General features: G+C 38.6%; 1 protein-coding gene across 4 annotated transcripts in view; it reads left to right on the top strand.

The window, feature by feature from the left end:
• The window catches only part of LOC124722091 (ATP-binding cassette sub-family B member 6), a 132,309-nt gene that overhangs the window by 57,142 nt on the left and 58,631 nt on the right, over nucleotides 1-16,536 (top strand). For all 4 annotated transcript variants that reach the window (XM_047247290.1, XM_047247287.1, XM_047247289.1 and 1 more), the window contains exons 9-11: nucleotides 2,344-2,549; nucleotides 9,774-9,981; nucleotides 13,442-13,620. In XM_047247290.1, the coding sequence (XP_047103246.1) occupies nucleotides 2,344-2,549; nucleotides 9,774-9,981; nucleotides 13,442-13,620 (593 nt within the window). The remainder of the gene's footprint in view (nucleotides 1-2,343; nucleotides 2,550-9,773; nucleotides 9,982-13,441; nucleotides 13,621-16,536) is intronic.

The raw sequence follows: 16,536 nt of genomic DNA, 5'->3' as shown, positions 1-16,536 counted from the left end.
AGGTTTTCTGTCTCAAGGAAATTTACTATATTCAAACTGAGAATATAGTTGAGGTTTCTACAGTAAACTGATGTTGAAGATATCTGTCTGCAATTTTGTGGATCTATCTTTTTACGCTTCTTATATACAGGAATAATCTCTGCTTTTTTCCAGTCTCTTGGGACTTTGCACTATTTGCGATAAATTGCAAGTTAGGTAAGAGGCCAGTGCCAAAGAATACTCTCTAAAACTGAACTGGGATTCCATCCAGACCAGGAGATACAGTGAAACCCTGCTTTTACACTTTTCAAGGATCTTCAAAAAATGGCGTAAAATGCAGGAAAATGTGAAATATGGGAAATAACGTTTTAAGCTCTAAAAGTTATGTATAGGATACCACCTTGCACTTTATGTATGATATATGTACATAACAGGCATCAAAAGACTTGTCATGGAATTGTTTATTATCTAATGGAGGTGTATTATCTAATAAAAACTGCTGATGTAACTATAACTGATAACTGTGTGGGAAGTAGGAACATTTGACTCAATTTCATGTGTCATAATAGATGTTTTTGAAAGCCTGCAGCTGTCGTTTACTATTTAAATAATGAAATATGCACTAGTTACGTATTTTTTTCATGCTTAACATGATGCTTCTTGAGAATTTTTCCCATTGTCAAGTGCAAATACGTAAATAAATATTTTATATGGTGTTTGAATATGTGTTGTTCTGTGTCTCTTGCACTTAGTCGTCTTTTTGAGGTTATCAGGTACTGTGCCTCATCAGTTATGACAAGACATTAAACACACAGACTCAGGGAAATAATGTTGCAAAATGTGTCACAGTATGTTAGCAGCCATCTGCTATTATATTGTTGCACATTTTTCTTTCATTGAGGATTGCGTCTGTGTTTGGTAAAACTGCCACTTCAATTGGTGTGCATGCACAAGAACAGTAAAAAGTAACCCCGCATTTAGAACAAGAAACTGAGAGTCCTTGGCTGTGTAGTTCAAAAGCACTTACCAATAGAGATGTCCATTACTGTCAAGGTGAGCTTTCGCAGATTGCTCATGGCATTTATTTCCAATGAACCTCATTGGTTTTGTTCCATTTTTATTTCAGATCTAGGGAACAGAAACACAGTAAGGAAATAAATATAAAATTTAAATAATATGCTTTCAAGACAACTGATATGATACGAGAAGTGTTGTTTACAAGAAGGTGAAACCGAGACATTGAAAGTGTTCTCCATTCATATTTTGTATTTTTTATGTGCCCAGTACATAGGCCAGTGTGCTATATCCTAATAGAAAAGTTGAAATTTTTGTGATGATGGTTGCACTGGTTAGCTTGTGTTTCACTCAGCCCTTCTTTCGTTATATTATGCATGATCCCCTTTTACCCCCAAATAAATGTTATTGTCATCTTTACACATTAAATTGAGCTTAATGATATACCTTATGAAAACCTTAACTAGAAGTAGAGAATGATTCATGTATCTCCGTGATAAGTTTCATTTGCAACTTACACAAATGAAACAATAACGATCCCACATCGTGTTTGTTGAATCTGGCATTTGAAAAAATTACGTCTGATTCAAACTTTGAATTAAAAATAACTGTGACTAAGAGACAGATTGGAGTATATTCAAGAGAGTTGTTACTAAGTTCTTGAGCAACAAAAAGAATCCACATTATATTTCTGTTGTAGCCAACACACAGATAACGTTAAAGAAGTTAAACTGTTTGATGGCATTACTATTCACTATTTGAACAGTCATTTTGATTTTTTTTTTCTAGGCAGTGTCAGTGATGACCAAGGTGAGCAGATTTATTAAGACATCACAAGTGACTATACATCAATCCAATTGGAGTAACAATAAATTCCATGTTGAGCTGTTACCTAATGAAAGTAATCAGAAAACATATTTTGTTGACATGTGATACCTCCACATATTGCCCAGCTCATGTAGACAAAAGCAGTAATATGGTATCCTATATTGCAGAGGAGAGTTCAGTATACCATTTATCTGTAAATTGTGTAACTTGTTTTCGTTCTACAAAAGTTTTGAGGTACAGGAATGGGGTAACAGCCTGGTAGTTTCATAACAGATGTGCAACACTGCCTAAAAGCTATAAGCATTCAAACAGCCTGGTATAGCTGATGAAGGATTTGTATCTGTTGTGTAGATATGTACTAGACTTAGTTACTTCCCTGCCATAGAATCAGATCTTACCACATTGTACTGTTTCTGGGTCTGTGCTCATAAATAAGTGTACTATTAAAATTCTTTGCTTTGTACAAACAACACTGTATTTATAATAAGAAGTGATCAGTTACTATTTGGTACCTCTGTTTAGGGTGAAGAATGGAAATCATTGATAACTTTGAATATCCTGAACACTCTTCAGAACATTATAATATGTGGTGGACTCTTGGCTGGATCATTGTTGTGTGTCCACATGGTTGTTGCAAAGCAAGGCCTCACAGTTGGAGATTATGTGCTGTTTGCATCATACATTATACAGTTATATGTTCCTCTCAACTGGTTTGGAACCTATTACAGGTATGGCTTTTCCTGTTTCCCATTTGACTTATAATATAAACAAACATACAATGAAATGTGCATACATTTTCACTTGGAAGCTAAATTTTATGCTTGCTTTTAAAAAAAGTGTTGTGTTATCAGTATTGATTATCTCAGTTGTACATGTACTGTTGGGATCTTTTTTCCCCCAATGGAGCAATTAGCTGAAAAATAAAACTACATGTGATAAAAGAACACTCTTTGTTCACCATAGTTGGGTACACATAAGTAGTACTACTCCATATAGTTGTTGAAATGATTCAGATGTTTGCCACACCACAGTATTAGTTCTCCTTGACTGCTGTTATAGATGGCAACAAACTGTAAGTTTAGCCACTTCCGCACAGTGGTCTGCAACTGCTTACTGAAATATTGTTCTCACAACTACTTCTTCATTTTACAAAACAGACCAAATCACTAGACACTTAGTTTGGGCTGAAAGACAGTTGATGTGACATCTTTCATTTGAAAGATTGAAGGGCACTAGATGTCTTTCCCCTATCATCTGATCCAACTGCATGCAAAAGATGTACAGAATGCACAAACTTCCTTTTCTGGCAACCAGCAGCATCAGTGTTGGCACATCCCATTGCAAAATTCCTGCTCCATTACTGCACAGCATTACAATGCATGAACATCTCACTGTGCATTTTATTCATATATCAATAACTTTTTGCTGGGTTGTGACCCTCAGCTTCAAGAAAATGAATAATAGTGCTCAACTCTGCTTACCAGTAGACTTGGTTGTGCTATGCATATTTACTTGACACTTTGTGTGAAACTGAAGGGTACTGTGTGATGTCACCATTTATTAGAGTACTGAGAAGTACATATAGATTATTTGCAAAAGATTTTTTCTGTATTATATACATTTAATTTTTTATGAAATATTGAATCTTGGAAAAAAACAAAATAGACCTTGTTTGCGTTATTGCCTTTTTCAAACCTGTGTGTAAGATAAGTCATTTTAGTGAATTGGGTTATGTTTCAAATAAGCAATTTTAGTGGGTTAGTTTAAATATAAAATTATAAAGAATATATTCATAGTTTTGTGTGTCATAAAAGCCATGAATGACCTTGCAAACGAAACTTTAGACTACATAAAAGCATGTGAAAGTCAAGTCTCTGCGGGAAGTGAAAATTCAAAGGCCACTTTAAAAATTTTTCAAACTAACCTTTTCACCATTAGTGCGTGTTCCAAAACAACAGTGGTGTTGCTGCTTCCAAGATCTCAAAATGTTGCCTACATATTTCGTTTCCAATTTTGGAAAGACTGAGAAAATTGTACGAGGGCAGTATGTGAACAGTTTGTTTTTGGATTTGGAATTTCTTAAAAAGGCTAGTGTTTCACATGCCCTTTGTGGAGGGTAAGTTTTCATGTTGGAAAAAGGTTCCTGCAGCTATGCCTGGAGTCCTACTTAAGGCTTAGTAAATCCTACGGAGTTGCACAATCTGTAATTGTTGTTCCATTTCTCCAACTGTTACGGTGATGAAACGTTGATTTCCAATAGAGAAAGTTTGCAGTGTTCTTTTGCCTACACTCCTCACTCTCTTCAGTTTTGTCAGATGAGTTTCACATGGGAAGAGCCAGTAATTTGGCTGCCACTTTGTTAGGGTAAAATCTTTAAACCAATGTGGTGTCACCAGTAATGCTGCTGAGGGTTGATTCCGACATACACACAGAGTATCTGCAGACAAGACTTGTGGTGGCGAACCTTCTTTTGAGGTTAGATTGTGTCTGAAGACTGCAGACCTTTCTGACACTGATCTAATCATGCAATTGTGCCAAATGTGCTGAGATTCTGGGTATGAGTGGAGAGCACTATCCATTCATTATGTGCAGTTTGTTGAGGGATCATTTTCACTGTGACCCACTCTGAAATGGTAGAAAATAATTGCTTGGAAATTCTTCCATTTCTGCGTCTACATTTGTTGTCTGTCAATGAAAATAAACGATTTTGGAAAATGTAATGCAATTGGCATAGACAAAAAGATCTAGTCACCCAGTGGTGACAGGAGAACACACATATTTAAAATACTAATATTTTCAAGCTTTCGGAGCCAATGGTTCGTTCTTCTGGCAGAAGGGTTGAAGGGGAAGGAAGAGGTGTGAAGGAAAAGGACTCATGAGGTTTAGGAAAAGGGGTATACTTCGGAAAAGGCACCCAGAACTCTGGGTCAGGGGAAACTTTTCGAATGGAATGAGAGGGAAAGACTGATATTGTTGGGGACTGCACCGGACAACATTTGGAAACCTGAGAGCTTAATGATGGAAGATCAGGTAACACACAAGATATAGATTACTGCCAAGACATTATGCACAAGTTAATAAAAGCGAAAAGCTGAGTGCACTGTATGTTATAGAGATTGGGGGGGGGGGGGGGGCTAGTGGGAAAATATATAGGTCAGAAAACTAAAGAGGGAGTGAAGAAAGGAATAGTTACCTTGAAGAAATCCTGAGAGCAAAGAAGTTAATGTAAATTGAGACCAGGTGGGTGGGGAGAACCAAGGACATGTTACAGCACCTGTTCCTACCTGTGGAGTTCTGAGAAATTGGTGCCTGGGGTGACAGTCACAGTCACAGGAGTAGGAGCCATAGGGTAGGGAGATGGGTGCAGAAGGATGATCACAAGGACCAGTCTCTACAGTACAGCATTCTCAGTCTCTCATTTGAAGCACTCTTCCTTCCTGAATTACCTGTGTTATCCAACAGTCTCACTTTAAAATCTAAACCTGCACTTCATCATGCTGCTTTTGAGAAGGATCAACTTTCCTTGACACACAAGTCACATTGCAACCCAAGTGTCACTAGAGCCAAACAGGCAAAAGGTAGTGGACCTAACGCAAAAAGAACATTCAGTGAGTGGGACCAAGGGTGAAAATGCAGTGTGTCATTGCCAAACCTACTATGGGGCAAGACTGGGAGAAGCAGCACTGGAATGAGTAAAAAATATGATTTCAGTGCCAATTTCTTTGTCTCAAGCAGGGCTACCTGTTAGAAGAGGGCTTGCCATGGCTTCAACACGAGGATGCAATACGAAGCAGCATCGGGTGGCTGGAGGGGATGATGGCCAGAGGTCAGATGAGACTGGATATGCTGTGATCACCACCTATTCAGATATTTGGACAAAAACAAGACTAACAAAATTGGTTACCCTCAGTGTCAATGATGAAAATGAGGAGAGTAATGTGGAAACAGCATCGTCATTCGTGGAAAGAGATCTTGCAAAGATGATTTTCATCCTAGTCACCAATCTGCTACGGACCAGGGTATAGTATATGCAGATGTTCAGCAATCAAGTGAACTGGAAATGATACTTGTTTACTCAGGAAAAATTACAGCAAGAAATAACACTGTGCAATAACAAGTCGTCTTGTTGTTGTAGCAACTCTTCTGGTAGTGATGAATGTTGTCATCTTGAAGTCCAGTATAACCTATAAATCAGCCATATCATCACCTGGTTTCGGATGCCCTTTGTAATGTTACTGACCCCTTTATACAGCTGCTATTCCACTTGCTGAAATTTCAAAATCTCTGTTTTTGAAATTGGTTGGAGCTGTAACCTAATACCCCCTGCTGTGTCGGGCTAGAATAGACCCACGCCCCTTCCTTCACTGTCATAAGAGGTGACTAATAGGAGACTTCTTTTATGGGATCAGGTTTTTTTTTTTTTTACGTTGGTCTTGTCTCTGTACTTTGGCAATGAGGTGGCGCAGACGAATAGCGAAATTCTGCATGACCCGCTGAAGTGTCGGGACATCGATACTGTCTATGACCTCCTGAATGGCTGTTTTCAGCTCAGCAATGGCTTTGGGGCTATTGTTGTACACCTTGTCTTTAATATAGCCCCACAAAAAGGAATTGCATGTGTTCAGATCTTGAGAACATGGCGGGCAATTGAGGCCCATGGCAGTGGCCTCTGGGTCCCCAGAACAAGGATGTGGTCACCAAAGTGCTCCACTAGGACATCAAACACTCTCCTGCTTTCATGGGGCAGAGTTCAGTCATCCATGAACCAAATCTCATCAAAATCAGGGCCACTTTGGATAATGGGGATGAAATAATCTTCCCGAACCTTCACATACTGTTCGGTAGTCACTGTGCCATCAAGGAATATCGCACAAAGTATTCCGTTAGTGAACATTGACCACACAGACACCTGTTGAGGATGAAGAGACTTCTCAGTTGCAAAATGCAGATTCTCAATCCTCCAAATGCACCAATTTAGCTTATTGACAAACCCATACAAATGGAAGTACGCTTTGTCACAAAACCAAACCATATTCACATGAAAGTCCTGTTCAGTTCTGTGGACAATAGTGTTGGTGAAACACAATTGCTGTTCCAGGGCCTTGGGGCTTAATGGATGATCTGTTTTCATTTCGTGTCGGAAGAGATGCAGGTCTTCAACAACAGTTTGTCACAGTGTATACTGGTTGATTCTGACCTGTTGTGCAGCTAATCTGATCGATTTTTGTGGGGCTAGTTTGAAACACAGCATGTGTCTTCTCGATGTTTTCGGGCGTTTTCACCCTTTTTGGATGGCAGACATTGCCAACAGTCATCACGAATAATACCCATTCTCTCAAACGTGTGAATCAAATTATTGATTATTAGCACACTTTGACTGGTTGTCTTCATCTTGAACTTGGTCGAAAACTTCCTTTGAGCCACAGTTAGGATATCATTGCTCGCATAGTAGGCCTTCACAAGCACTATATGCCCAGGCAAGCTGTATTGTGACACTTTTATGTGCAAATGGGTGACAACAGCAAGGTGTGTGTGCATGCGCATACTAATTCCCGTCATGCCTCACAGCCAGCCATGCAGTTTGAGCATCCTAATGCAAACTGTTCAGAAGTTATGACACTTTTATTTCATACAGTTCAGTAATTGTCACCCTCTATGTTATATGAGTAATTTCTCTGCTGTTATACTAATGATTTTGGTGTTATATTTGAGCAACTGAAGGAATTTGTTTTCCATGTCTGCTTTGCCTCAGTTTATTGAAGCATATTTAATGGGAGTATGTCTTCGTGTTGCACAATTTGTGTCCGTGTGTTTACGTTGGTGAAACTGTTCATTTTCCACCTGCACTGTAAACACTTCTCAGCATAGCACAAAACTGCAGACTTTTATATCATGTTACTATTTATTCTGTTATGTTAATGTGATATGAATATCAAGAGCTCAGAAGGAAAACCAGTCCTTAACAATGAAGGGAAAGGTGGAAGGAGCATCTGGAGGATCTACACAAGGGAGATGAACTTCAAGACAGTATTATAGAACTAAAAGTGGGCGTAGATGAAGATAAGGTGGGAGATAAGATACTGTGAGAAAAATTTGATAGAGCAATGAAAGACCTAAGTCGAAACAAGGCTCTGGGAGTAGACAACATTCAGTCAGAACTACTGATAGCCTTAGGAAAACCAGCCGTAACGAAACTCTTCTATCTTGTGTGCAGGTTGTGAGAGAAAGCTGAAATACCTTCAGACTCAAGAAGAATATAATAATTCCAATTCTAAAGAAAGCAGGTGCTGATTGGTGTGAACATTACTGCAGTATATGTGTAATAACATGTTTGCAAAACACTATCAACAATTCCTTAGAGGAGAATGAAAAAATTGGTAGAAACCAACGTGGGAAGATCATTTTGGATGTAGGAACATGCAAGGCAATACTGATCCTACAAATTCTAAGATAGGTTAAGGAAAGGCAATCCTATGTTCATAGCATTTGTAGACTTAGAGAAAGCTTTCGACAGCATTGACTGGAACTCACTCTTCAAAATTCTGAAGGTAGCTGGGGTAAAATACAGGGAGCAGAAAGCTATTCACAGCTTGTACGAAAGCCGGCTGACTGTTTAAGAGTTCGGTAATGTGACACGGAAGCAGTGGTTGAGAAGGGAGTAAGACAGGGTTGTAGCATATCTCCTGTGTTATTCAAAATGTTTGGAGTAGGAATTAAAGTTCAGGAAGAAGAAATAAGAACCATGAGGTTTGCCAATGCCATTGTAATTCTGTCAGACAGCAAAGGACTTGCAAGAGCAGTTGAATGGAATGGATAGTGTCTTGAAAGGAGGGTATAAGATGAACATCAGCAGAAGCAAAACACAGATAATGGAATGTAGTCAATTAAATTGGGTGATGCTGAGGGAATTGGATTAAGAAACAAGATACTTAAAGTATTAGATGAGTTTTGTTATTTTGACAGCATGCTAACTGATGATGACTGTACTAGAGAGGATATAAAATGTAGACTGGCAATAGCAAGAAAAGTGTTAAAGAAGAAGAGAAATTTGTTAACATTTAATATAAGTTTAAGTGTTAGGACATCTCTTCTGAAAGAATTTCTATACAGTGTAGCCATTTTTGGCAGGGAAATATGCATGATAAACAGTTTAGACAAGAAGAGAATAGAGATGTTTAAAAAATAGTGCTGCAGAAGAATATTGAAAATGAAATGGGTAGCTCATGTAACTAATGAGGAGGCACAGAACAGAATTGGGGGCAAAAGAGGAAATTTGTGGCGCTACATTTCCAGAAGGAATCAGTTGATAGTACACATTCTGAGACATCACCAGTTTAGTATTGGAAAGAGAGAGAGAGAGAGAGAGAGAGAGAGAGAGAGAGAGAGAGAGAGAGAGAGAGAGAGAGAGAGAGAGTGTGTGTGTGTGTGTGTGTGTGTGTGTGTGTGTGTGTGTCTGGGGGTGGGGGGTAAAAATTGTAGAGGGAGATGAAGAGATGAGTACAGTAAGAAGATTAAAAACGATGTAGGTTGCAATAGTTATTTGCCAACTATTAGAGAAGCATTAGGTTTCCTAGTAAAAATGCAAGCTGTCTCTTTGGTTGGCATAATATTAGGCAATAAATGTTTGCTTTCTAGATATTTGACACTCTCCTCCTGTATTATACACAGGGAAATCCCCAGTTGCTTTTCTTGTGGCAAAATGTTGAACCAAAACCAACCAGTGTTTCCTGTATTGAAATTTGCCTGCAAAATTCAAACAGTTCCTCTGAAGTATATTATGCCTGTATTTAATATGAACATTAATAGTTAGGTCAGTACTGAATACAATGTAGTTCAGTTCCACCATTTGTATACTCAGACATACCAAAATCAGTTCCAGATCAGCGTCCATGGAAACTGTTTTTTGTATTTTCTAACTGTTGGCTCTAAATATACTACTGATTTTCTTCCAGGGCTATACAAAAAAATTTTGTGGATATGGAAAACATGTTTGACTTGCTTCAAGAAGATCAAGAAGTTTTTGATGCACCTGGAGCAAAACCTCTAGAGGTTGTTAAGGGTGAAATAAAATTTGTGAATGTGAGCTTTTCATATATTCCTGAAAAGACTGTATTGAAGAACATTTCTTTTGAAATACCTCCAGGACATACTGTTGCACTGGTATGTGGTCCATATTATTATTATTATTATTATTATTATTTTGGTAAATGTAATCCTTTTAGATTAAAGGAGACACTCACCGAAAAGCAGCAGAAGCACTAAGTCATCGATAGGCACACAAAAAAGAAGAGAAAACTTGCTATCTTTCCTCAGAAGAGGTTTACTCTGAAAGCTAGCAAGTTTTCTTTCTTTTTGTGTGCATGTTTTTGGTGAATAGTCTCCTTTAATTCAAAAGTATTACTATGAGAGAGAGAGAGAGAGAGAGAGAGAGAGAGAGTGAGAGTGTGTGAGTGAGTGAGTTTTGGCGCGTAGTACACAACTCGTCCAAATTAAGCACCGTCTTTGTGCATTGTGTGTGGGCATGCTTTTTTATTCTGTTCTCAGTATTGGTTGAGGTATTACATGTCATGCATATTGCTCGGTCAACTTAAGCGCCTCGCTAACGCAAGTTGCAACCCTCTGCCACTAGAGGGCTCACAGTTCTAGCATGTAACATAACAGTTTGTAGGATTACTATGACATTATCTGAGAAACGATGTGCGGTAATTGAGTTTCTAAACATGGAAAACATGTCTCCAATTGAAATCCATAGAATAATGGAAGCTGTATTGTGATGACTGTGTTAACATAAGTAACATGTGAGATTAGGTTGTTTGTGCTCACATAATTAAGGATGTGGTGGCAGTAACCTCAATGTGTGTGACAAAGCTTGGAATGGATGACGGCATATGGCAGTCGAGAGGCTCATCGGAATGGGATTGGTGAACTCGTCACAGAATCATTGTGTAACACAGAGACAACTGTCAGGTAAGTATGGCATGTCATAAGAGCATGTACAGGCTATCGTTGCAGGACTGCGATACAGAAAATTGTGTGCACAGTGGGTGCCTCAATTTTCTCAGAGTTCATCAATCTGATTCTGCCAAGTCTCTTCGGTTCCTGTTCACGGTCGTCCACTCCAAGCACTGTGTCACACATTGAATTTAGCACCTCAGTTTTCTTAATTACGAACATGAATAAACCAATGTCACACATTAATGACCTTGATACAATCACCACCATGCACGTCTTTCATTCTTCTATGAATTTCAGTTAGAGGCATGTTTTCTGTAGTTAGAAATTAAATTATGGCACCTTTTTCCTCGTGCGCTGACATAGTTATTTTACACCCTGCCATATTATGGCCTACAATTCAGAGCCCTCTAGTGGCAGAGTGTTTCATCTAGCATCAACAAAGCGTGAAACTCGACCGAGCAATATGCGTGACATGTAATGTGTCAGCCAATATTGAGAACAGAATAGAAAATGTGGAGGCATTACTTTTCAGCACACCATTGTATGTTAGGTATTGAAACCAGACTCTGTTGACATATGTTGGAATTTAATATATTAGTTTTGAATTCTTGTATGTGGCTCCATATTGGTATTGTATGTGCCTTGAAAATTGAAAGGTTCCTGAATTTTGCATGTGCATTGTTCTGCTCAGAGTGCTTGACATTTTGTAAGTTGCATCTTGTACACAGTGAGCGAGAGAATCTAGGTTGAACTGTGACATCATTGCTGCAGGTCAGTTGCTGTGATACGTAAATTTATACAAGTGTACGTGTGTCTGAATGCAATTTTTTTTAGTTGGGTTGCATTGGTAAAACAGAGAAATTATAACTGAAACGGTTAACATTACATATTGTGGTATCCAGTGCAGTTAACTCTGTTACGAGAAAGAACAACTGAAATTGGTGTTGGTGGTGAAGTAGCAGCTTTCAGTGAGCCAGGTAGCATTAATCACAACAGAAATTGCTGTGCTTTCAGTTAGTGCTGAAAAGGTACTAGGAATAGTTTGTATAGGTTTTGGCAGTTTCAGTATTAATAAATCCATCAGGATAACAATCAGTAATTTTTTTTATAAGCTTGGTCAAGATGTTGATCAAAGGAACATTTTGATGATATTTTTTTAATAATTTGGAGGCAGACCATCTAATGATGCAAATTTGTTGTCCAGAGAGTGTACTTTTAGTCTGGGCATTCATATTAAAGTGTTGACAGATCATTTGGGCCAACACTTTTTATGTAAGAGGTATCCTGAATAAAACGTACTTGGTTTCTGAGCCACGTCAATTCGAATCCTACCAATTAAAATGTTAAAATGTAATTTGAGGAGTGCATATATCAAAACATTGTAATTCATAAACAAATTTCAACAAACTGATACTTCAATTTTGGCTTGTTTTCTTTCTACATGGTGATAATATTGAGTTGCTAGTTTTAAAAACAGACAAAATGGTATCATAAATTCCTTTGTCTCCACTAATTAGCTTGAAAGTTAGCTGTTATATCAAGCTTTTAATAGCTTGCCAGTGACATAAAGCTATGCCATTTGCAGTCATTACTGTTCATTGCAATATTTTAAGAAATTGGAAGAATTTTAAAGAAGAGATAGTAGGAAAAATTAAAATATCTGTGTAAATGTCCAGTAGTGCATTAAGTAGATAATCCAGATTTGCTATTTTATCTATCTTTTTGTATGAGGTACCATATGTGGAGCAATAAAATGCAAATCTAGATGGTCAACTGTGAAGTCACTAGACAACATGAAACACGACATATTTACCAACAAAACATATTGTATGTCTCTGGGTCTTCGGTCAGCATTTGTTTGACAGTTTTCTTTGTTTAGCCAGCACAAGGGGTGACATTGTCAAAGGTTCACCTTCCATTGCTGGCAATGGACAGGGGTCAAGCCTGTGGACCGGAGATTATATTATACCTATCGCATCAATGTATGAGGGCTTTTTCATGTTCATTACCACTGTGGTTCTCACCTAGCTACCTGCAGTGATCATTTGCAGCACTATAGAAATCCAGGATGCGTTTACCTTGAAGCTTTCTTCTTTCATGTTGAAACTACTGCTAATATTTACTGAGCTACTGTGCATTCATTCATTAGAAACAACTACGTGCATGATCTTCTTATGGACATAGTGCATTATTATTTTGTACTTTTATTTGCTGTTGGAACTTTCATATTTAATATTTTGTCATTTAATTGAAAAATTTGTAGCAGTTGATGAGATTAAGATTATTTTTTGTTTATTTCTATTGTTTTTTGCTAGCTTCTAAAGAGTAGTTTCACCACGATATGGAATGCAAGTTAATTCCACTCGTGCCTTAATTTTAATTTTTTTGTAGTTATCATGTGATTAGATACTAAAACAAGTGAGTTTTAACATGCAAAACCCCTAATTGTAAGTGTTATTAATTCAGTTAGAGAAGGGTAAATACGTAATGCACAGGTAAAGTGAATTGTCTGCTCCTCTGTGTCAGACCAAAGAACAAATGCTTAATTTGAAATGCCATTGGTTATTACCCATATTATTTCTTAAGCCACTCTAGGTGTTTTTTAGTGAAAAGAACATCATTAATGTTTTAAGCTGTGTTTCATATCAGGTTTTCCGTTCTCTAGGTTGGACCATCAGGTAGTGGGAAAAGTACTATTGTAAGACTGCTATTTAGGTTTTATGATGTACATGAAGGTGGTGTGTACATTGACAACACAAATATTAAAACTGTTACTCAGAGTTCTCTGAGAGAAGCCATTGGTGTTGTCCCACAAGACACTGTTCTTTTCAACAACACTATCAGGTAAGGTATTAATTTGTCCTTGGAGTCTTTTTGTGGTAGCATGCCTGACTAAAATGTTCTTAGTTCACAAGCAGTGTCACTTCGAATAAAATACTGGTCCCGCAACAGGCAGAAGCTGCTGTGAGCTGCCAGACTCGCCTTCCCGCACATATGTCACTTCGGCCATCTCTGAAAGGTTACAGACATTGCTATTGTGTCTATAAAAATTAAACACGCTTCCGGGCCCTGCAGTCAGTGATTTTTTTACTCGACGACGATGATGATGATGATGATGATGATGATGATGATGTGTTTTTGTGTGCTTGCATAGTTCGATTCTTAATTACATATTTATGTATTTGAGAGGTGTAGTACAGCATTCTAATAATGGTAACATGTACATTTGTGCAGTCTGTAGTGCAGTAATCATGTTTCTTTTGGATGGCCAGTGACCACTCATCACAGCCAGCCAGCCAGCCATTGGCCTTCTTCAGTTCAGCACCAAGAGACTAGCAAGTCACATATTCAGCTTTTATGTTCATTGTTTAGTTCCCACATTTGTAGTAATACAATGGATAGGGTGCGTTTGTGCTGTGTGCAGACTCACTCTGTGAGTGAGCAAGTGACCACTCTTTCAACAGGGTCCGAGCAGGCACATGGGCGGAGGGGTTTACTAGTTATTAGGAGGCTTACTAGTTATTAGGAGCTCCAGTGTTTGGCACCTTATGGAGCCCCCTTACGGAAATAGTATCCAGGGCTGGAAAGAATTCCATTGTGCACTCAGTGTGTTTGTTGGTGGGCCTTATCCGAGATGTGGAGAAGGCTCTGTCTGCGACTATCGAGGATGCAGTAGTCGGCAAGTTATTGAAGCCTGTCACATGCGTTCTGATGACATCATTAGTTCCTTTAGGTGGATGGCAGAAATGAAGACTGCTAGCCTTACTCCCAGGGTGCAAGCAGAGCTCACAGTTTGCGGCATCGTACCCAGAGTTGACGATGTTCTTCAGTTTGGAGCTGAGTGGAGGGTCTCGGCCAGAGGCTGTCAATTCTGTAACACTCATGGCCACAGATTTCTGGACATGCATTACGGTGTGGAGAGTTGTGGTACTCCTCTTGATAGGTCAGGGATGCACTACACAAAGGAAGCAGTTACTCGGGTAGTGGAGTAAATCAAATCATCAAAGTATTCAGAACAAAGTTCCTGAACTTAGTATCCTCCAGGAAAATTATGCTCAAATTATTCTGTGAACCAAGACCTGCCTGAAACCCCAAGTTGAGAGCTTCAAAATATTTTGTTAGGCACGGAATGTATATCAAAAAGACAGATTAGATGCTATAGGAGGGAGTGTGTTCATAACAGTCAACAAAAATATTGTGTCTATCGAGGTAGTATTTGAGTATGACTGTTAATTGGACACAAGTAGCAGGCCTGGGCAAACTCAGGTTAATTATCAAATATTTTTACTGGCCACCTGATTCTGCTGTTCAAGGAAAGTCTACATTCAGTAGTGCGGGCAAAAAAAAAAATCTCGTGCGGTGTTAGTTGGAGGCGAATTTAATCTACGCGTATAAAAATGGTCAAAAACTGCCTCCATCAGCTAGTTAGACAGCCCATACATAATGGAAATATTTTAGCCCTTGTAGCTACAAACAGGCCTGATCTTATTGACAGTGTCAGTGTAGGAACAGTGTTTAGTGATCATGATTTCATCATAGTATCAATGGCTACTGAAGTTAATAAAACAGGCAAGACGAGTAGGTGAGTGTTTCTGCTAGGAAAAAAAAGGCAGTTGTTAATGTCCCCTTAGACAGTGAATGGACATCATTTAGCCACAATATGATGGATGTAGAGGAATTGCGGGCTAAGTTTAAACTGATGGTAAATTGCACTTTGGAGAAACATGTGCCAAGTAAGTGGATTAAAGCTGGAACGGACCTTCCATGGTGAAATAATAAAATTCAGAAAATGCTGAGGAAACAGATTGTAGCACTCTTGGTTAAAAAGGGAATGTGCAAATATTGAATGGCAATAGTTAGTAGAAATTAATTTGTCTGTAAGAAGATCAATACATGGAGCGTACAACTACAGGGTGAAAATTATTGAACTATATGAAACAAAATCGTCAAAACCTCTGAACAGTTTGCGATGGGACATTCAAACTGCATGGTTGACTGCAGGGCATAATGGTAATCAGTACGTGCATGTGCACAAGCCTTGTTGTTGTCAGCCATTTGATGTGAAAATGTCACAGTACAGTGTGCCTGAACACAGCGCTTGTGAAGGCCTACTATGAGAGCAATGATATCCTAACTGCGGCTCAAAGGAAGTTTGCGACAGAGTTTAAGACGAAGACAACTGGTCCCAGTGTGCTAACGATCAATAATTCGATTCACAAGTTTGAGAGAATGAGTATTATTCGTAATGACTGTTGGCAATGTCTGTCATCCGTAAAGCGTGAAAACGCCCGAAAACATCAAGAAGATGCATACTGTGTTTCAAACTAGCCCCACGAAATCGATCAGATGAGCTGCATAACAGGTCAGAATCAACCAGTATACACTGTGAGAAATTGTTGTTGAAGACCTGCATCTCTTCCCACATGAAATTAAAACCCATCAATCATTAAGCCCCAAGGCCCTGGAACAGCAATTGTGTTTCGCCAACACTATTGTCCACAGAACTGAACAGGACTTTCATGTGAATATGGTTTGGTATTGTGACGAAGTGTACTTTCATTTGTATGGGTTTGTCAATAAGCAAATTGGTGCATTTGGGAGATTGAGAATCTGCAGTTTACAATTGAGAAGTCTCTTCATCCTCAACAGGTGTGGTGTGCAATGTTCACTCGTGCAATACTTAGTGCGATATTCCTTGATGACACAGTGACTACTGAACAGTATGTGAAGGTTCTGGAAGATGATTTCATCCCCATTATC

The sequence above is a fragment of the Schistocerca piceifrons genome, chromosome X (genome assembly GCF_021461385.2).
Source record: "Schistocerca piceifrons isolate TAMUIC-IGC-003096 chromosome X, iqSchPice1.1, whole genome shotgun sequence".
NCBI lineage: Eukaryota > Metazoa > Arthropoda > Insecta > Orthoptera > Acrididae > Schistocerca > Schistocerca piceifrons.
This window is presented reverse-complemented; position numbering and strand designations above follow the sequence as displayed.